At 48.8% G+C, this 19,857-nt stretch overlaps 7 protein-coding genes across 7 annotated transcripts; 4 read left to right on the plus strand and 3 right to left on the minus strand.

Moving 5' to 3' along the window:
* Positions 1 to 116: 116 nt before the first annotated feature.
* LCP9604111_1209 (putative extracellular lipase) lies at positions 117 to 1,806 on the plus strand (the record flags this gene model as incomplete). The annotated part of the gene is made up of 2 exons (XM_039075816.1): positions 117 to 722; positions 775 to 1,806. 2 exons carry the CDS (start codon positions 117 to 119, stop codon positions 1,804 to 1,806), a joined length of 1,638 nt encoding a protein of 545 aa, XP_038933757.1.
* A 228-nt stretch (positions 1,807 to 2,034) lies between these two features.
* Positions 2,035 to 4,065, minus strand: LCP9604111_1210 (putative carboxylesterase; the record flags this gene model as incomplete). Its single annotated transcript, XM_039075827.1, has 5 exons — positions 2,035 to 2,799; positions 2,853 to 3,161; positions 3,212 to 3,534; positions 3,601 to 3,839; positions 3,902 to 4,065. The coding sequence occupies 5 exons, from the start codon at positions 4,063 to 4,065 to the stop codon at positions 2,035 to 2,037; spliced, it is 1,800 nt and encodes a 599-aa protein (XP_038933758.1).
* A 489-nt stretch (positions 4,066 to 4,554) lies between these two features.
* On the plus strand, positions 4,555 to 7,152 carry LCP9604111_1211 (putative integral membrane protein PTH11-like; the record flags this gene model as incomplete). Its single annotated transcript, XM_039075838.1, has 8 exons — positions 4,555 to 4,725; positions 4,794 to 4,833; positions 4,911 to 4,978; positions 5,031 to 5,404; positions 5,450 to 5,514; positions 5,567 to 5,720; positions 6,697 to 6,803; positions 6,869 to 7,152. 8 exons carry the CDS (start codon positions 4,555 to 4,557, stop codon positions 7,150 to 7,152), a joined length of 1,263 nt encoding a protein of 420 aa, XP_038933759.1.
* A 42-nt stretch (positions 7,153 to 7,194) lies between these two features.
* On the plus strand, positions 7,195 to 8,589 carry LCP9604111_1212 (phosphotransferase family protein; the record flags this gene model as incomplete). Its single annotated transcript, XM_039075849.1, has 4 exons — positions 7,195 to 7,486; positions 7,539 to 7,585; positions 7,638 to 8,432; positions 8,518 to 8,589. 4 exons carry the CDS (start codon positions 7,195 to 7,197, stop codon positions 8,587 to 8,589), a joined length of 1,206 nt encoding a protein of 401 aa, XP_038933760.1.
* Positions 8,590 to 8,894: 305 nt separating this feature from the next.
* On the plus strand, positions 8,895 to 10,707 carry LCP9604111_1213 (uncharacterized protein; the record flags this gene model as incomplete). Its single annotated transcript, XM_039075860.1, has 5 exons — positions 8,895 to 9,059; positions 9,142 to 9,311; positions 9,363 to 9,439; positions 9,496 to 9,903; positions 9,956 to 10,707. 5 exons carry the CDS (start codon positions 8,895 to 8,897, stop codon positions 10,705 to 10,707), a joined length of 1,572 nt encoding a protein of 523 aa, XP_038933761.1.
* A 1,461-nt stretch (positions 10,708 to 12,168) lies between these two features.
* On the minus strand, positions 12,169 to 13,597 carry sclB (uncharacterized protein; the record flags this gene model as incomplete). The annotated part of the gene is made up of 2 exons (XM_039075872.1): positions 12,169 to 13,182; positions 13,238 to 13,597. 2 exons carry the CDS (start codon positions 13,595 to 13,597, stop codon positions 12,169 to 12,171), a joined length of 1,374 nt encoding a protein of 457 aa, XP_038933763.1.
* A 3,233-nt stretch (positions 13,598 to 16,830) lies between these two features.
* LCP9604111_1216 (ATP-dependent RNA helicase DBP10) lies at positions 16,831 to 19,572 on the minus strand (the record flags this gene model as incomplete). The annotated part of the gene is made up of 1 exon (XM_039075883.1): positions 16,831 to 19,572. The coding sequence occupies one exon, from the start codon at positions 19,570 to 19,572 to the stop codon at positions 16,831 to 16,833; it is 2,742 nt and encodes a 913-aa protein (XP_038933764.1).
* Positions 19,573 to 19,857: the final 285 nt, after the last annotated feature.

Below are 19,857 nucleotides of genomic sequence, written 5' to 3' on the forward strand. Positions count from 1 at the left end.
TTTTGAATCCCGGAGAGATAGCGACCACGCCCGCGGTGCTATATCTTGCTCCCGACCCCAGCTCTTATCTCTCGGGATTTCTCTTCGTTGATTTACCACTGAACCGTGATACAATCATGACTGCTGATGCCAAGTCCCCCTCCGTCACCTTGGCGCAAGGCCACGTAATAGGAACCCAACTCAAAGACACTTTCCCCCAACCCGTCGACGCCTTCTTGGGAGTCCCGTATGCCCTCCCTCCTGTAGGCGATCGACGCTTCAGACCAGCAATCAAAGTTCCGAGCTCATCAGATACCATTGATGCGTCCAAGTATGGCCCCGCGGCTCCTGGAAAGGCACTTCTCTCCGGAGGACCGAAGCTCGTACAGAGTGAAGACTGCTTGACGGCGAACATCTTTCGACCGGCTGGCAGCAATGATGGGCGCAAGCTCCCTGTCGCGGTCTATATCCACGGCGGTGCTTTCAATCGAGGAGCGGCAACTATGCACAATACTGCGTCCATGGTGGCGTGGTCGGAACACCCCTTCGTTGCCGTGAGCTTTGGTTATCGCATTGGAGCTCTTGGATTCCTGCCTTCGAGTTTGTCGCAGAAGGAGGGATTGCTGAATCTCGGATTGCGTGATCAGCTGCTTTTATTGCAATGGGTCCAAGAGAACATCGCCAATTTTGGCGGTGATCCTGCCAACGTCACTTTGTTTGGTCTTTCTGCGGGCGCGCATTCAGTGAATCTCCCAATTGCTGATTTCTGTAATATTTATTCTGACCAAAATCTAGATTGGCCACCACCTCCTTAATTACGACGAGCACAAATCACCATTGTTCCATCGTGTCATTATCGAGTCTGGAGCACCAACTTCCCGTGCTGTTCGCCCATATAACGCCAAGGTCCACGAGGACCAGTTTACAGACTTCCTCCAAGAAGTCGGTTGCCCACCCGGTCTAGCCGATGCTGAAATCTTTCCATTCCTACGTTCACTCCCCAGCCTGACTGTAACAAATGCTCAAACGGCTGTTTTCGACAAGTACAACCCTTCCCTGCGGTGGGCATTCCAGCCCGTGATTGACGGGGACATTATCCCTCGCAAGCCCCTCGAGGCATGGGAGTCAAAAGTCTGGAATAAAGTACCCATAATGACCGGATTCAACAGCAACGAGGGAACAATGTACGTCGACAAGAAAATGTCGGACGCCTCCCAGTTCCGCGAGTTCTGGCACAGTCTTCTGCCCGAGCTCTCGCCGTCTGATCTCGACACAATCGAGAAGCTCTATCCTGACCCCGCCGTTGATCCCACATCACCCTATATTGAAGACAGACAGGGCGAGGGTCTCGGACCTCAATATAAACGGATTGAAGCCGCCTACGGACACTATGCGTATGTGGCACCGGTCCGCCAGACAGCACAATTTGCGTCATCGGAAGGTGTTCCCGTTTACCTTTATCACTGGGCGCTACCTAGGACGGTCGTCGGTCGAGCAAACCATGCCGATAATATGTACTATGAGACCTTTAACAGTGCTATCACGGGAATTTCAGAATCCCAGAAAGAGCTGTCTGGCACACTTCATGCCTACTTGACTAGTTTCATTACAACCGGTGATCCTAACGCCGTGTCTGGTCGATATGGACAAAGACCGGAGTGGAAGCCCTTCCAGCCGGCGGATACACAAGTTTTGATCTTTGGAGAGGGGAATGAGGAGTTGATCGGAGGTAATGTTGCTCCTCCTGCGAAATGTGTCGCAGATGATTGGGCAAGAGAACAGACAGAATTTTGGTGGTCGAAGGTTCCGATTTCCCAGCTTGGTTGATGGATAGAACGAACAGAATGAATTCATGCTTTCTCGTGCGTCTTTTTACATACCTGTAAATGTCTGTTTAGAATGACCAGCCGCGAACTATGACGTCGTTCATATATTTTCTTCTGAACTAGAAAGTCTATGAAAACTCATGTGCAATATTACTATACAAAATGCTTGTACTTCAATTCTTGGGATATTTACAGCCTAATTCCAAATAAAAAAAAGGCACTAAATGGCTTATGCTGGCACGCGTGGGCCAACACTTCTCCAGAACTCACAGCGCTCACCACGGCCACCTTCCCACTTCGACGCATCTGCCAGGCTGAACTCATTCGTGACGCCAGGTCCTTCCCGAATCCAGTAAGAGAGGTTATCAGTAACTTTCTCGTAGACCGTTGTTCCACCCGTGGTGTTCAAATTCATCAACACGGGAGAGTTGCTATTCCACCTTGGCCAGGAGATATCTCCGTTCGCACTCTCAGGTACGGTAGAATTGTCTGCACCACCCTTTGCATCGACGATGGATATTATCGGGGTGTCATTGATGATGAAATTGCCCCAAATCTTCTGGAATGCATGGATCAAACCGGGAGTGGGCGTAGTCGCCCCAACAGAGAAGTATGCGGACAGATCTGCCCCATGGTACCCAGGGGTCACAGAGTATTGATATTTCCAGCTCTCCGTGGTATTTTTTCCAGCAAAAGCATCCGCAAGCCAGTATGAGGGGCAGTCGAAGGCTGATTCGGCGTATATGTCGAAGACTGTCTGCTGAAGACCGGTTGCCATTTCCGATTGGTTCAGAGCATTCTGGCCATGGTCGCCTAGTGTATCGTATCGGGGAGCAGTGTCTTGGGGAGAGCTGTTTCGGAAACCGTAGATATCCAGCAGGCGGGAATAGTCACTGCGGGAGAACAAAGGGAAAGTAGACTTGACATAGCTCAGGAAGCTAGCAGTGGTGTTCACAAATGGCGGGCTAAGCGGGACACCTTCATTGGCATTGTTCTGGAGGACTTAGCATAAACAAACCTACGTGTTGGTATGATCAATGGACTTACCCCAGATAGAACGCGCTTGCCGCTCACTTTCTTCGTGTATAATTGCTTGGATGGAAGCTCCTGGATGAAATCGCCATCTACCACAGGCAGGAAGGCCCAGGTACCCCATGCTCCTGAAATGGAGACATTTGCACTGGCGTATTGCAAAGTATCGGTGTCAGCATTGACAAGGCAGTCGAATACGGCTGCCTCGGATACATTGCCACCATTGTAACACCCTGCTCGTGCGGCAAAATCCTGATAGTGACCTGTCGGCACTTTACCATCGTACTGGTGCAAGTCAGTGGTATAAGGGCTGGCGGCAATAACCTATGCAAGTTAGCCAGACTGTCTCAGATTTCATAGCGCTGTAACTTTACATTATTGAATAAGTGGTCCTCGCGACCACCATAAGCAATTGATTGTAGCAGCACCGAGCCTGCTCCAGAAGACTCGCCAGCGATCGTGACGCGGGAGGCATTACCGCCGAACTTTTCGATATTCTCCTGGACCCATTCGAGGGCGAAACGCATATCAAGCAGGCCTGCATTGGCCTTGCCATACTTGTGCACTCCTTCCGAGGACAAAAAGCCAAAGGCACCCAGTCTGTACTGAATCATGACTGCAATAAACCCGTTCTCGTTTGTGGCGATCCATTCACTGGGGTCGTATTCGGCCCCGAAAAGCCCATATCCACCACCATCTATGAAGGCTTAGAATATGTTCTTTCGGTCAAATCTTTTTTATTTTGACTTGTGCGTAGACTTACGAATCCAAAGGAGAACAGGGAGATCTTTGGCTCCGGGCGGAGCATACAAATTCAAGAACAAACAGTCCTCATTGCCCAGGGCTGAACCGAAGCCATACAATTCTGGAAGCTGTGCAGCACCGGACTGTGGGCAGAGTGGAGGCTGTTCAGTGGCAGATTGAATGGAAGTCTTGTTCACTGCAGGGGACTGAGGCGGTTGCCATCGCAGCTTTCCAACAGGAGGGGCTGCATATCGAATCCTTCAGACAATAAGTAAATATAAAAAAACACGCTCGTTAAGCCTAATACGGTATGTTCTTACCCCTTGAAGACATTGAGGTCGTAGGTGTTGTCATAGTAACCCTGGTAGGTGGCGTAGTCTAAATCAACCACTGGGCTCGAGGTTTGAACCGGAGTAGCCAAACCAGCCGGGGCAGTGGTGAGAGCCAAAAAAACAAGGCTGCTTATTCCGGCAGCGAAACCCATATCTGAATCTCCACCGTTGGAATCGGATGATTGGAGAGGAAAAGAGACGGGACGGGTGGTATTTTTATGAGACGATAGTGATTGGTGAATACGAGCTTCTTATGTACACCTGCAGGACTGACAGCCCTAAGCGACCTCGGGAGTCCACGGGCCATGTAACATTCCTGAGAGCGAGCGGATCAGCCCGAATGTCCCGTTGTTTATTGACTCCACTATTTAAAGGGGTATATAATATACTATGCGTGTCCTGAATGGTTGTGTTGTTAGTGTCGAGCTTAGCATATCATCCAGGCCGCTACTAAGCGATTGCAAACACTCTGATTGCTCCATCCGTATCCACAAGCAATATACAATGTTCAAATGTGCAGAACACGGGAGCAGCAATGGGGCAATGGGGGCCAAAATAAGGAGTAACCCCTAAGTAATAGACGTAAACTAATATATCGCTCAACGGTCGGAGTTTTTTTAGAATCCTTCACTCTCCCCGTAATGGCGGAGGAAGTCGATTTGAGCGCGTCGCGGGTCACCACCGTGACTATATGCTATTCGGTTCCCATTCCATTCATGATTTTGTTTACTGGGCTCCGGCTTTTCGTGGTACTGCGACCTTCATCCAAAGATCCGTTGAGCTTTGATGATTATATGATTACTTTTTCCACGGTCTGAACCAACTTTTCCTTCCGGATCTTGCTGTTCTTGGGATATCCAATTTTCTAATACTGCTGTAGGCAATATCCATTGGACTCTGTATAAGTGGCTTGGTGTATGGTAGGTTCTTATGCCAAGATATATATTGGATTCTTGCAAGGGTAAGGCTGACCCAGATTGAACTTTATTATGTATAGGTCCACCCTACGGCTTTGGGAGACATCAAGCGACGCTCAGTACCCATGAAGTCCAAGGTTTCTTGCGGGTGATTTCAACAGATTCATTATATCAATTTACATACTGAACATTCCGAATAGGGCGACTATATCTTCAGCCATTTCTACGATTGGGCCATTGCAAGCATTAAGCTTTCAATTCTTGGGCTTTACTATCGCATTTTTAGCACGGTCGTTTTTCGGCGAGTTATCATTGGCACCGCAGTCTTTATTTTTTGCTGGCTCGCAGCGATGGAGATCGGCCTAGGGCTACAGTGTATCCCCATTGAGAGAAGTTGGGATTCGGATGTTAAGGGGACCTGTATAAATCTGGTGGCCTTCTCCTACTTCACCAACATCACGAACCTGGTCAGCGACATATGGGTCTTTCTTCTTCCCCTACCGATTATCTTCGGACTGCACGTTAATCGAAAGCGAAAATTGGAGATCGCTGGTGTTTTTGCCATTGGTCTATTGTAAGTTATGCTCTACGTCGACTGGAATTCTTCTGACCTGTTTAGCACCTGCGGCGTTACTCTTGCTCGCTTAACCGTTGTGGTCTCACAAGGGTCGTCGGACTTCACTTGTACGTCAAAAAATATCCGATTCAGTATCCACAGCGCTAATAACAGGATTAGGGGCTGGTGTTCCGCTCGGAATCCTGTCTATATACGAAGTACTTTGTGGAATCGCCTGCGCGAATCTCCCCTTTCTTTACAAACTAGCAATCGGGCCTTTCAAGAAGTCTGCCTCTTACCACTCACGTATCGGAGAGTCAGAGTCCGGAGCAGAGTATAGAGCTAGGCAAAATAGCTCACGGAGGCATACAAAAACACTGAGTATGCACAGTGAAGGGAGGATGCTCTCACGGAATGGGAATGATTCGACAACATTGATTGAGACACGATCCAATCAAAATCCCGAGATAGAACTCTCAATAGTGGAACGATCGTATTCCATGTCTCGATCAGATAGCCAAGAAATATTACGGAAATAACCATCAATTGATAAATGCACCCAAAATGTTGGAAACAGGCGAAATTTATTTTAGATTCGATGAGAGGGGAAAAAAGTATAAAAAAAGATATTCGACAGCACAGGGATTTGAACCCTGGATCTCGAAAGAACTAGATTTCTCAAATTAGGATTCAAGTCTAGCGCCTTAACCACTCGGCCATACTGTCGGAACTTATTGTGAAAACCCGTCCGACTTGTTCCTTTAACCAAACATGTGCCTACTAGTATTTTGAAGTAATATTTTCCGTATTATTTTCAGTATTTTATCCAAGTCAATGGTATTTTCTCAACATATCACCTTCATCTCGGTGCTTTCCAATAAGATCGAATCGTTATTTGTCCATAAAAAATGTTCTTTCTGATTCTTACATTGATCTCCTTTTCTTATTTACAAATATTAACCTCGTTCAACTTTGCCAAAATTGGCTTTTTTAAGCTTTCTTGTCATCCATGGATAGAGTGTGGGTCTTTGTTGTCTTGCTGCCCTCGTCTGCGACCCCACACATTTCCTTTCTTTGTACAAACAATACTCTGTACCTCCGTGCTGCGTGTCTCAACTGCGTCTTTCTGGCCCTGCCGTCTCGTCAATATTTTGTCCAATACGTGCCTGGTTAGGTATCTCGGGACCTAGAAATTCCGTGCCGATCACGGGGTTCCGAATCAACACAGCACCAACTTCGAGTTGCAACCTCCAAACCTTGAGCCATGTCAACTGCAACTAGACGAGGAGTGTTTTCTTCCGCTATTTCAGGCTACACCCGATTCATTTTGCGCGCCCGGATTTTGAATTCCCCCAGAATGCACCGATCTTGGTCCGCAAATCCACGGGTTTCTTTTACCACCTCAATTCAAGGTCAGGTATGGTCTCCACGGGTTTTCAGTCTGGTAAGCCTAGCTTATGCTGAATGAGATTATCTATTCAGACCAGAGTTGGGACAAGCCGGATTTCCACCTTTATACCGCCGGTCGCTGGCTGTTCAACGAGACTCAACAGCTAGCTGAAAGACGAGTGAACTTCAATTTTGATGAACTCGTGAGAGTTGCCATGGAGAGCCTGGATTTCGGCCCCCATGTCTGCACGGAAGTGGAAAAGCTCCCCGACGGAAACTACAGCAAAGCATTCCTTCTCACCACGGAAAGCGGACATCAACTCGTAGCCAAGGTTCCAAATCCGAATGCTGGTCCCCTTTTACACAACTGCGAGTGAAGTCGCCACCATGGAATTTATAAGTTCAATGACCCCATTGTTATGGTCCTTCATAATAACTCTGGGCAGGCAAGTACCATCGCAGGAATTCCAGTGCCCAAAGTTCATGCCTGGAATAATAGCGCAGAGGATAATGCTGTCGGTGCTGAGTATATTATCATGGAGAAGGCAAATGGTGTCTTATTAAGCTCACAGTGGGCAACAATGAGCACCGACCAGAAGCGGGAGTTGATCCAAAGTATCATTGACTTTGAACGCTCCCTTATTGCTCATTCTTTTGACATGATTGGTAGCATTTACTATGAAAATGATCTAGCGAACTCCAAAGATGGATGTTTGTCAACTTCATTCCCTAGATTTGCGATCGGGCCGATAGCGGATCGCAGGTTCCTGGAAGATGGACGAAGTGCGATCGAGTCTTATAAAGGACCATGTGCGTTTTTCTACCTCTTGACCACCAATGCCTTTGTCTGACGTGGGTTCAGCTAGGGAATACAATGATTGACTATGTCCATTCGATGGCGAGTCGCGAAGAAGATTGTAGCAAACATCTTAGCCGATTCCCCAGACCAGAGGGGATTTTTGGCGCGCCCGGGTCATATCAGCCTACGGCTCAAGCAAAACTCGATGTTATCTCTGATTTCCGCAAAATTGCATCCTTTATAGTTCCGAAGGACGCGACCGTGACAAAGCCTGTTCTCTGGCATACCGACTTCCATGCGGATAATATCTTTGTGGATCCAAATAATCCTTCCAAGATTTTTGCTGTCATTGACTGGCAAAGCGTACATGTCGCTCCATTGTGCCAACAAGTGATTACACCCGCATTCCTGAATTTCAATTGGCCAAAGCCAGATGAAGGTCTTTGTCTTCCTTCTCTTCCAGACAATTTCCAGACATTGAGCGCCGAAGAGAAAGCCAAAGCCAAAGTCTTACGAACTCAACAATTATTATACAAACTTTATGAAATTCAATCTGGACGACAGAATAAGGATGTTTTCAGAGCGCTTCAGTATCCCAACGTACTTGGATCCCAGATTATTTCACTCGTATCCCAGGTTTTGAACGACGGTGAAACAATTATCAAGGGCCAATTGTTTCAACTTGTTGAACAGTGGAGAACAACAGTTGGCGCAGATGGAACACCGTGCCTGATCACCTTTACTGATGATGATATCGTGCAGCAAAATTTAGATCAAGAGAAGTGGGAAGAAGGTGTGCAGCTCATGGAAGATGTTCTGGAAGCTCTTGGCGGTGCAGAGAATGGTTGGCAAGGCTGGGTAAGTCATGATGAGTATGCGCAGGCGAAGGTCAAATTGGAGATGGTGAAGGAACAGTTCTTGGATCATATGGCCCATAATCCAGCGGAGAGAGAAGCACGGTGCTGGGCATGGCCGTTTCAAGGTCAAGATACTCACACTGAACATGATTGGCTAAGAGAGGAGACAAGCAATAACCACTTGAGACTTTGATAAATGCCAAGGATGGCCCCCAAGTTGACTTCAATATAGGAAAAGTGCTCAAACCAGCTCACTCCAAATGGAATCAAAAGCGTTTATTATATTGCACAATTACGCTCTTATTCACTCCATGTTAAAGCTACAGAATTTAAAAATGCGGTCTCTTTGTTTTCCTGCTTTCTTTCATCGCCTTTCCACCTCTACTACCTTTCTTCTTGAACGCGTCTTTACATTCGGATTATTCCAATTTTTTGTGCGCCAGTAGTGTGCTTCCCAACTACTATGGCCGACGTGAGGGATTCTGTTGAAGGAAACGTCTCTGGAGACGAGGAAGACGTGGACAAGCAAGGACTTCGGGCCACAGAACACGATCTGGAGCAAGCCAATTCCAAGGCTGTCTTTAACTCGAAGAAAGCACTGTGGGGATTCTTGGTGCTATGCTATTCGGTACGCGGGGACTGATGCTTACTTTGGATTGACATCTGCTTGAGCGAGATGACATGCTGATAATGCATTCGCCCAATTCCAGACTGGCCCAACATCTTCCATGGTTTCGAATTATGTGACTGCGGCCATCCTCTCGGCAGCCAATCTCCTGGGCCACCAGGCCGGATCTAACAAGCCATGCTCACGCCGTGGAACAAACATCAGTTGTCTAGTGGAATTCGGTGGAGGGGAGATCGACTATAACAGCTATACGTGCGTATCGTGGCATTGAGGTGCGGGGTGACTTTGCTGACGAGAAGAAAGATTGTACCTTCGAGCAATCAGTCGCGCCATGGAAGGCATAGTATCGATTCTCACGGCCGGCTTAGCAGACTATGCCAGTGAGTAGAACGAATTGACACCTTTGGATTTTTAGCGCTGATCCAGATACCTCCAGACTACCGCAAGACGATGATGATGACCTCGATATTTCTGTTCGGGGCATTAGCCTTGCCTTTTGCAGGACTCACGGGTCAGAGTTATAGCCATCTGACCGCCTTGTCTGTGCTATATTGCTTCTTAACGACGGTCGGAGGTGTCTATACTGTGATCGAGGGGTCATACATTCCGATCTTTATGAGATCGACGGGCTGGTTCCGTGACTCCCTTGTAGCGGCAAGCCAGGACGAGAGAGCGACGTGGAACAAAGGAGTCTCTATTAGTGTTCTGGCTTTGGTTTCGGGCAATGTCGGTGGCTTGACTGCCCTGATCATCGGTGTCATTCTTGTGTATGGGCGGGGGTCTTATGTGCAGGTTGGGTACTTCAACTACGTTCTAGCCATCACAATTGCGGGCTGCATCACAAGTAGGTTGTACTTAGTTCTAGATCATGAATCCCCGATAGCTGACTTTCCCAGTCCTGTTTGCATTCCTTGGCCAGTACCTTCTCCCATCAGTGCCCGGCAAAAAGCTCGACCGCACGAAAAACAAATTCCCTCTGCTGATCGCCTTCAAAAACTGGCTGAAACTGCTGAAAAGCGTAACGCACTATTCGGAAGCATTCAAATTCTGCATCGGTTGGGTTCTATGGAACACCGGCTATTCCAACCACCTGCAGCTCATCGGCGCGCTCTTCCTCCAGGTCACTGGATTTTCCCGCAGTTCCGGGGTATACTCGGTCTGGTCCTTTACCAGCGTGATCTTTGCCTGCACAGGCAGCTTGAGCTTCATGTATCTCCACCGGCGACTTCGGCTCCCCGTGAAATCATACGCATATGCCTTCCTCGTGGTGAATATCCTATGTGTGCTGTGGGGCTGCATCGGAATCAGCAACCATGTTACAATTGGTTATAAGCACCAGGTCGAGTTCTGGGTTGAGCAGGTCCTGTTCATGTCGACTAGTAGTGCGCTTCGGGCGTATAACCGTGCAATCTACTCTTCCATGATTCCGGAGAACTCGGAAGCGCAGTTTTTCGGTCTGGAGATCACTTTGGATCTCGCGACTGGGTGGGTCAATCCTCTGGTAATGGGTATTATCCAGGATCGGACGCATAATTTGCGCTTTCCGATGATTCCGAACTTGTTTCTGATGCTTGTTGGACTTGGTCTTTACTCGCAGGTGGATATTGGCAAGGGGATCCAGCAGGCAAAGGTACCGTTGGTACAGTAGGTTGACAGAGAGACTGGAGTTGGGAGGTTTGATCATCGTTGGATAGAAAACAGGAAAAGGCGATCGTTCTTGCGGTCGGATACACCGCCGATCTGTGGTGAAGGCGTCGCTTATGCTGAAAGCTTTGGTGTCTTGTCGGGGCTTTTCTTGTATTGCCTGGTTCTCAATATATATTTGTCGTGACCAACAGTATGAATGACCCCTGGATTTCTTTTCCGACCACAAATAACCGCAGCTTTAGATACTCCTGTTTTAATTAGTTCTTCGTCGTCGCTTGTGTTGTTATTTACGGTAGAAAGTCCTTTTAGACTGCCGACAAGTATCACATCGCATACTAAAGACATATAGTTGCTACATGGAAATTGAAAAGACTACGGTATATTCTCTTCAAGTGATCAGTTATCATAAGCAGCACTAATGGTGTAGTGGTAACATATAACACTTCCAAGTAATCATCCGACTACTAAGTTATGTTGTGCCGGGGGTTCGATTCCCTCTTAGTGCATTTTTTGATATTTTTTTCTTTTTCATCGTGACATGAGTTAGAATTCTATTGTCTCTCTCTGTACAACGAAAGAGAAGAGTTAATGGATTAATGTTCTGATCTCAATAACTATACATTCTGCACAATGAGTTCACATGTAACCAGCCCTATGAACCACCTCCACCACGTAAAACAATCATCTACACCAGGTCCAAGACCAAATAGATAAGTGATCTTTAGTTGTTACACGTGTATATATACAGAGTATGAAGTACAGCGCACATAAAGTTGACAATGACATTCCATATACCCATAAAGCAAAAAATAAATCGAACAAAAACCAATGCAAGACCACCCCCATGTTCGCCGCGAAACGCCGTGCCATGATGTATTGGGGACAAAAAATCGCGCATCAACTGTAGGGGGTACTCGCGAGAAGGGGAATCAGTCGAAGAAGATAGACAAATGAGATGCGAGAGATGACAAAAGAGACAAAAAAAAAATACGACAAATGAGATGGCAGACAAAAGAAACCCTCAACCAGCCCAGCTCCCATTTTGTCCAGCAGAGTAGAGACAAGCTAATCCGAGAAAGCTGTCATGAGATGGGATATGATAGATGCGGTTGAAGCAAAATCAGAAAACAATGCGGATGGGATATTCGGGCACATAAACATAGGAACAAAGGAAACAAAAAGGGAAACAACACCGGGAAATGAGATCGTGTACTTTTTCATGTCCAGCATCTGGGAAACAAAATAAAACGAGACGTGGGAAAGGAGATTCAACCAAGGAAATGAATTGTCCATGGGGTTATTTTCTCGGTGCTCGCACCGGAAATGACCAAATGGCGCAATGATTAGTCCCTGTAGACCCTGCTACAGAGGATTCGAGTATGATTATACAGTACAAGGAGGAACTCCAGCCTCCGATTGGTATCAGTATCAGGTTGTAGATGGGATGGGAGCAGTGCCAGTATTAGCCGTTGACCATGTCATCCAGGGCCATCTTGCGCCGTTTGATCGGTCTGTTGTCGTGACCTTCAGCTTCCATGCTGGGCGGTTCGGCCCTCGTCAGAGAAGGCGAGTGGCCAGATGCTATCTGGATCGGGGATGGCAGTTCCACTGGGCCAAGGTGGCGGGGTATGGGATCCATAGTTGCGCTTGTTATGGAGGAGGAGCGTTGGTGGGGGAGAGGGTAGTTGAAGACCGGGCCTGCAGATCTGTGGAGAGGTAGAGCGCGGGGGTCGTAAAGGGGTTCTTCCCGGCCTGGGAGAGTCCAATTCATTGGGTACGGGTCGCTCAGGCGATGGACATGGTGAGGAGGGGGTGGCCCAGCTGTGGCTTGGTGGATTGGGGGGAGCCGGACTGGAGATTCGACGGTATATGGATCCCGAGGTGATAGTGATACCCGTGAATCATTTGCCGTTGGGCGGATAGGATTGCCAGGCGTCTCAGTATACGGTAGAAAGGGCATACCGACTGGTGGTGGCTGATGTTGAGGAGGTGATGTTGGTGGTGGTAATGCTGGGACACCGTATGTTTGGAATCGTCGATCCATGCCACCGGACATAGTGTTGACTTTTAAGACCGGATTCAACCCTGCCATTGGCATGTACGGCGAAGGTACATGTGAGTGCGTCGGTACCGAATAAGATGGCGGTCCAGATGAAGAGAATGGGCGTCGAATCATACCCGGGACATTGGGCGAGAGGTCCATAGGCCGCGTGAGAGGAAATACCGAAGCGGACCACCGGTGTGGTGTCCGTATTCCCGAGCTGACATCTCCCAATCCCTGTAGATCCGTCATGGGACGCAGTTCTCGTGAAGAAGTGGCCCGATGCATAGCGGTCCGCCGCGGGGGCATAGTTGGCTGAGCCTCCGCTGGGACAGCCGGGTTATCCAAGTGCGTGGTGTATGACTTGACAGATGAATCCTCTGCTTTTAATGGGGGCCGTCCTCGCTTTTTGTGCGTGACGTCCACACATGTTGACTTTCCTGCTCGTTAGTTACAATTCCACTATTCATGAGAATTCATTAACACTTACAGCCTTTCCAGCAAGCACACATCTTCGACATGGACGGGCTGGGTCACATCCAAGATGCTTTTTCTTGCAATTGACACAAGCTGATGCCACATGGGCCTTTGTACGTCGGGTTGATTTCTGTGCTAGTGATCGGCCTGTGGGATGCGTTGGGTCCAATGTTGGTGCTCCTGCTAGCAATGGAGATCCAGCATACACCGGTCCCTGTTCGTTATATCCCCGTGACAGTGGCTCATTAACCGGTATTTGCGATAGCTCCAATACCGGCACAGCAGACCGCTCCGTGAATCCGAGAGAGGGAGGATATCCCCGAGGGATCTCTGCGGATAGCTCCGAGGGCTTTGCTGGAGGAGATCCAGACATAGATTGGTGGGGTATCGGAGCCCGGGGGCTGCACCCTCGAGCATTGGGGGTCCAAGATCGATTCAACGGCAGCCGCTCTGGGCCCTGGTTGAATCGGGGCTGTCCGAATTGGGATATAGTGAGGCTCGGGGGGTGAAGCACGAGTGAGTGCATCGGATGTCAAGCAGGAAAGGGAAAGGGCCCACGGGGCAAATGCTTCTTTCGGCCTTTTTTTGTTTTTTCCTTTTTTTTTTCGTTCTCGGTCTTGCTGGATTCCGAAGTATATCTTGGTTCAATTTCACAAGCAGAGACCGCTGAATTGCGCGGTTTTTTGAGACAGCATGTCTGAGTAATAGATCTGGGAGTAACTAGCGACACAGAAAGCGCGGTGTAGGGAGAATAGAAAAGAGCCAGAGGTCATCAAAGTTCTTCCAATGCCGTCCGAGGACCCAAGCTTATAATCAAGGTGGATCGATCCGCTATTGGAGGAGTCAGAAAATAGACTGCATCGATGGGGAGATTTCTAGATGACAGCAGGGCACAGGGTTACTCATACGCATGTCTTCCCTAGGGCGACTTATTGCAGGATGGCGGTCGATCATTGAGCTAGGATCAAGGTGCAGTAAAATGTCAAAGTCCCCACCCCACGCCTTACCTCTTGATCACACGTTCCACGTTCCTCGAGGGTATTTTTGTGTAAAGGGGAGAAAACGGTGAAGTATATGACCGAAAGTGGTGCGAGGTCGCCCAAAGTAGGGGAATAAAAAGTACACCCCCACTTGAATGTTCCCAAGGCGTTCGATAGTCCAAACGAACCGCTGAACTATCACACAATAAGCAGTGTAGGAAAGAGTAGTGGTCCATGCAGGCGCTAGTAGCTGATAGATTTGATCTTCGTCATGGTAGATCATTGGAGAATAATGGGTTTAACGGGTGCCCCTCCTTAGACTCCTTTCTTTGGAGGCCTGGTATTAGATACATTCGATACTGAAAAAAGAGAATAAAGAATATATTGCCTCCTCTCCCTCCTCCCCCCTCCCCCCTCCCCCTCTCCTATCTAGGACATCGAGGGCGTGCATTTGACAGAACGCTGTCAGTGCCACCCCCCCGAGCGGGTAAAGGGAAGGGATTGAATGCCACTAGTCAACGGATAGTTCTTTTCCCTTTTCTTTTTCTCGTTTTTTCCATTTTTCCGTTCGGAGAGGGGTGACAGTGTATACCAATCAGGGCTAAGCAAGGTGGAAGATTGACGGATCGACGTCGGTGCCCGCAGCCATTGCCAATAGTCGACCTCGGCGTGGACTATGCGCATTCCGAGTACGGGAGGACATGTACTCCGTATTTTACGCATTTAATTCTATTCTAGATTGGATCTAAGATAGCAGGAGAGTCGGATAGGAGGATAGTAACCTCATTGAATTGTCGCTGGTGGTCTTAGGGTTGCAATCGGGAGGTCACCTTGACCTTCACGTCTCCTTTGGGCAATTATAAGGTCAATCGGAGTTCTTTCGCCTTAGACTTTGTGTCTTGAATATTTAATTTCCATTGAAATGTCCTATTCCTTCTTCCCCAGCGAATTAATCGCCCTAAATCTAGCCAATCTGAATATTTCGACTCCACAACATCGCCCGGCAGTTCGATGATCTCCCACTTAAACCCTTTAAATGCTCCTAAAACCCTTGAACCCTTTTAAACATTGAGAAATCCCCTTATTCTCCGATCCACCCGGGTAAATCATTGTATGACCGAGTCGATCCTTTTATGCTCCGTCTAGGGGTTACTGTTACAATCGCAGATCAGAGATGGAAAGGTCTCACAGGGTTTTGACCGTGGTCGAGTCGGACAAGTGCAGGCACCGTAAATGTCCCCTTTTTTCTCCTTTTTCTCCTTTTTCTTTTTGGGGATTTTCTGGAAATAGGTTGCGGGTGTGATACCGAGTCTCGCAATAATCAGTTTCCTGTGATACCCACACTTGGGGGGCGTTTTTCTCGCTTTTTTTTCTCTGCGCTTAGACTCGGACTTTGTATTGGAACCGGTGGAGTGATATTGAGGAAAGAGAAGAAGCAGAGGGTCCTGAACGGTCTTAAATGGTCCCAAGGGCTCCAAGGAGAATATCTGGAAAAGGACTCGGTGTCTTTATTTTTCCGGGGACCCCAACAGCGATGTGGCTGCAGCCGGGCGATCACATTCGATCACATTGTCCTTTGCCTCTGCTCTGCGCGTGCGCATGCCGATCACCATCCCTGGCTTTGGAACTGCAGGATTCCTTGGATCTCACGTCATGGGGAGGGAGTGTGTGGTATATCCAGAGCCTAATAGCTGATCTCCTCCTATTCGTTGTATCGATATAACCACTCTATGGTGTTATAATATAGCATAGAGTGGTGTGATCATATCACTAGTTCATGTATATATAAACTCGGCAGGATCCGATCAAGGGAAAAGGGGTGTGGAACATGCGGCACGCGGAGCAGCAAGGGGTCTGTCACCCCGTTCATGCAGGATATTAAATAGTCTAGACAATTATACGGTTGGTTGCTTTGTGAATCTTTTCCACTGCCAATCATAAGCCTATTCGTCTGTTATTTGTGCAGTTTATACTAACTCCGACCTCTCGCGGTATAGTGTTGTAGCCGCCGACGTGCCCAAAGTCCAGACCAGACTATGTTATAGTCCAGACTCTATTAATTTGACGAGTGGAGCTCATCACTAGCACTATTTAATTCTTTTAATCTAAATTCCTGATCAGATCAAAAATCGCCGAATCATTGGTTTTTAGCGTTAAATAGTTCCGGTTAGTACGGAGATTATTCGGAACTTGGGAGAATTCTCCTAGTGCAACGTCTAAAACTTGAGACAATGTCTATAGTTTCTATAGTTCCATATACTTAATTAACTTGACGTGCCGCCAATCCAGATCTGGGCATCGATGGACATCCTCTAACCTCTTAACGGTGACCAAAGCGTGTGATTGGGCTGATATCACATCTTCCTCCATCACGGCCCATATTGATCTACAGTTTAAACGTGATGGCCTGGCCCAGTGCCAATGTTGAGTCAGTCACATTTCCAATCGGTCTCCGGATACTCCGTTGGAGTCTAGGCTACACAGCTTCTTCCATGTGCTGAGCTGGGCGGTTCCTAAATCTCGGATTCATACTTTGGACATCGGAATAAAATCTCCGAAACACAAATTGTGGTATCTCTGCAATATAGACATCTATTCTACAGTAAACTTTTTCCTCCGTAATCCCCTAGCGTCTCTTCGACGGCCGGGCATTCTTATCGCGACGCTGTTGCACCTGCTTCCGCGCCTTGCGAATATCCTCCGTAGACCGAAGTTCGCTCTTTCCGCCGTATGCCGCTCCACCAAGCTTATCGTGCTGGCGTTCGCGCGCCGCGTCGTTCTTCTTCTTCATCTTGTCGTAGTCGCCACGCAGAGGATCGGCCCGCTTAGGCGCCCGGTCCTGGCTGTGTCGGAATCGGCCACTGCTCATGCGCGAGTTGACGTTGTTCATATTAGGCGTCTCGGCCTCGCCAACACGAGGCATCCGATCAACGCGCTTGCCCTTCTTCCAGGCCTGGAAGCGACCGCTGCGGAAACTGGCGGCGATCTTGGCTCCACTCTCGCCGCGCACGAGTCGGCTGCCCTTGGAACCGTCCTCGTCGTTCTGGCGGGCAACGTACTTCTTGTGTCGCTTGTCCCAGCGCATGATGGAACGCGCTTCGCCGAACCCGCGCTTGCCTTCGTCGCCGTTGAGGTCCATAGTCGCGTTGCGGGAGTCGCTGGCAAAGTTCGAGTTGGTACCCGAGTGCACACCGTAAGCCTTATCTTCGGCCATGTCGTTGTGCTGAGGTGTGTAGCCCATGAAATAATCCGGGTTCTGGAATGCTGCTGCTGCGTCTTTTTTCTCGCCTTGCTTGGACTTGGAGTTGTACGCAGAGAAAGTGACTTCGAGGTCATCGTCGGATGCGTCTGACATGTTCTCGCCGGCATGCTCGGGGATGTCCTCGTCCTCCACTTGACCATCCGGGCCGGGAGTGGGCATTCCAAGCGCTGCCAACTCGGCCTCTGCTTTGGCATCCGCTCGCTTTCTCTTGTTCTCGACACTAGTGCGGAGTCGGCGAATGGTGTCAACGGCCTCGTTGTCAGCCACTTTGCCGCCTCGTCGGTTGTTCGCCTCGAAAATCGTTTCATGTGGGCGGTAACCACCAATGCGGGCCAGCATACTCTCTCGCTCTACTTCCCTCTCAGTGGTTGCATCATTGAAGAGCGGGTGAATCTCAGCCCAGTGATCAGAAGACACAACATCCTTGGCCCGTTTGGCACTCTCGGCAGAAGCCGAGTTGCGGGTGCGCAGATATAGCTTCTCTCCCTTTTGAGACACTCCCTTTTGTCCGTAAATATCTATATCATCGTCGAGCACCTTCTGTACCCATTCGCAAGTGCGAGAGATTGCCTCTCTCGGCAGCGTTCCCACGACAACATCCTCTGCAAAGTTGACTTCAGTGCCATACTGACGACCGAGGACCAACCTGCGTCCCAAGAACAGCTGAAGATCCAGAAGATACGGGGCATCTTTGTCGCGAACAAGACTGTAACTCCAACCCTTTTGGCCTGCACGAGCCGTACGACCGACACGGTGAATGAAGATCTTGGGCTGTGAGGGGAAATCGTAGTTGATGACGTTGGCAAGAACAGGAATATCAATACCTCTGGCGGCCACATCGGTGACGACTAGGATATTTGAGATTCCGGATCGGAAGTTTTGAACATGGTGATTACGAGCAGTCTGATCCAGGGAACCGTAGGCGTAAGAGGTGGCAAACCCTGCCTCGGTGAGAAGAGAGTAGAGGTAGTCGACGTGATGCTTGGTTGCAGCGAACACAATAGTTGAGTGCTCGGTAGGTGACTCCTTGAAGCCGCTCGGGAGACGGACATCCGATCTCTTGCGCTTCCTTGTCGGGTTCTCGGCTTCTTGGCGTAATCTCCCGCCAATATATGTCTCACCGGTAGGCATCTTGATAATGTTATGCAAAATATGTAGTAGGGCACCTTCTTTATCTGCCGACTTCACAGCAAAGAAGGCATTTTGTAGATCCGGAGAAACTTTGTTCTCGATGTCCAGACGAATTAGACTTGGCTCTTGGAGACCAGCACGAGCAAATTCGACAAGCGACTTGGGCAATGTAGCGGAAAAGAGAAGAGTCTGGCGGTTCGTGGGCAGGCCGTGCAAAATCTCGGTCAACTGTGCGGCGAAACCCATTTCGAACAGTCTGTCGGCTTCATCGAAGACAACATACTTGATGCTAGAAAGATCCATGTCCATTTCGACCTTCAAGTGCAGGAATCGACCGGGTGTTGCGATGATGATATCGGGGTTGTTGGCCATCATGCCGAACTGATCTTCCAGACTGTCACCACCAATGAGAAGCACCGATGTCAAATTTGTTCCCTTGCCCATCTCCTTAACGACCTTCATGGTTTGTAGAGCCAATTCACGGGATGGGGACATGATAAGAGCACGTGCACCGAACGAGGTGCTATGGCTCTTCAACTTCTCAATCATAGGAATAACAAACGAGGCAGTCTTTCCGGAACCAGTTCGAGCCATACCAACCACATCCTTGTCGTCCATGATCATGGGAATAGTCTTTCGCTGAATCGGGGTAGGCACGGAAAATCCTTTGCGGGTGATCGCTTTCAGCAGACTCATGCTGAGACCCATTGCCTGGAAACCACCACCCTTCTTCACCGTACGGCCCTTGAGATTTGCGCCCTTTCGGTTGGCGGACGCCTGCGAGTTCGCAATGAAAGCCGCATCGCCGTCGTCTTCGTTTAAAAAGTCAAGATCTTGGTGGGTATCGGGCTTCTGGGGCTTTTTCTTGGGGGGTGGCTTTGCGCCGTCATCGGAATCGCTGTCATGTTCAAAAAGGGATTTTGTGATGTCGAACTCGACCTCCGATTCTGCGGGTGAGGCAGCACGGGGAGCCATTGTTGCGGTATGCTGTGAAGTCTCGACTGATATGGAAATGCAGTGATAAGCGTTAGACCGTTTGGCTCTTCAATGGCCGGGGAATATGAAACACAGAAAGATTGGCAGTGATTAATTAATGTATCACGCGAACAAATCCTCGACTACTCAAACTTCAGACACCTGAAGAAAAGTCGAGTCGCTTATCTCGCTGTCTTTCTGTCGCAAAAAAAAAGTTGAGAGAATCGTAGGCGGTGAATACCGGATCAACCATCGCCCGCGTGCAAACTAAACAAACAGAATTTA

The sequence above is a fragment of the Penicillium roqueforti genome (genome assembly GCF_015533775.1).
Source record: "Penicillium roqueforti strain LCP96 04111 chromosome Unknown scaffold_01, whole genome shotgun sequence".
Classification (NCBI taxonomy): Eukaryota; Fungi; Ascomycota; class Eurotiomycetes; order Eurotiales; family Aspergillaceae; genus Penicillium; species Penicillium roqueforti.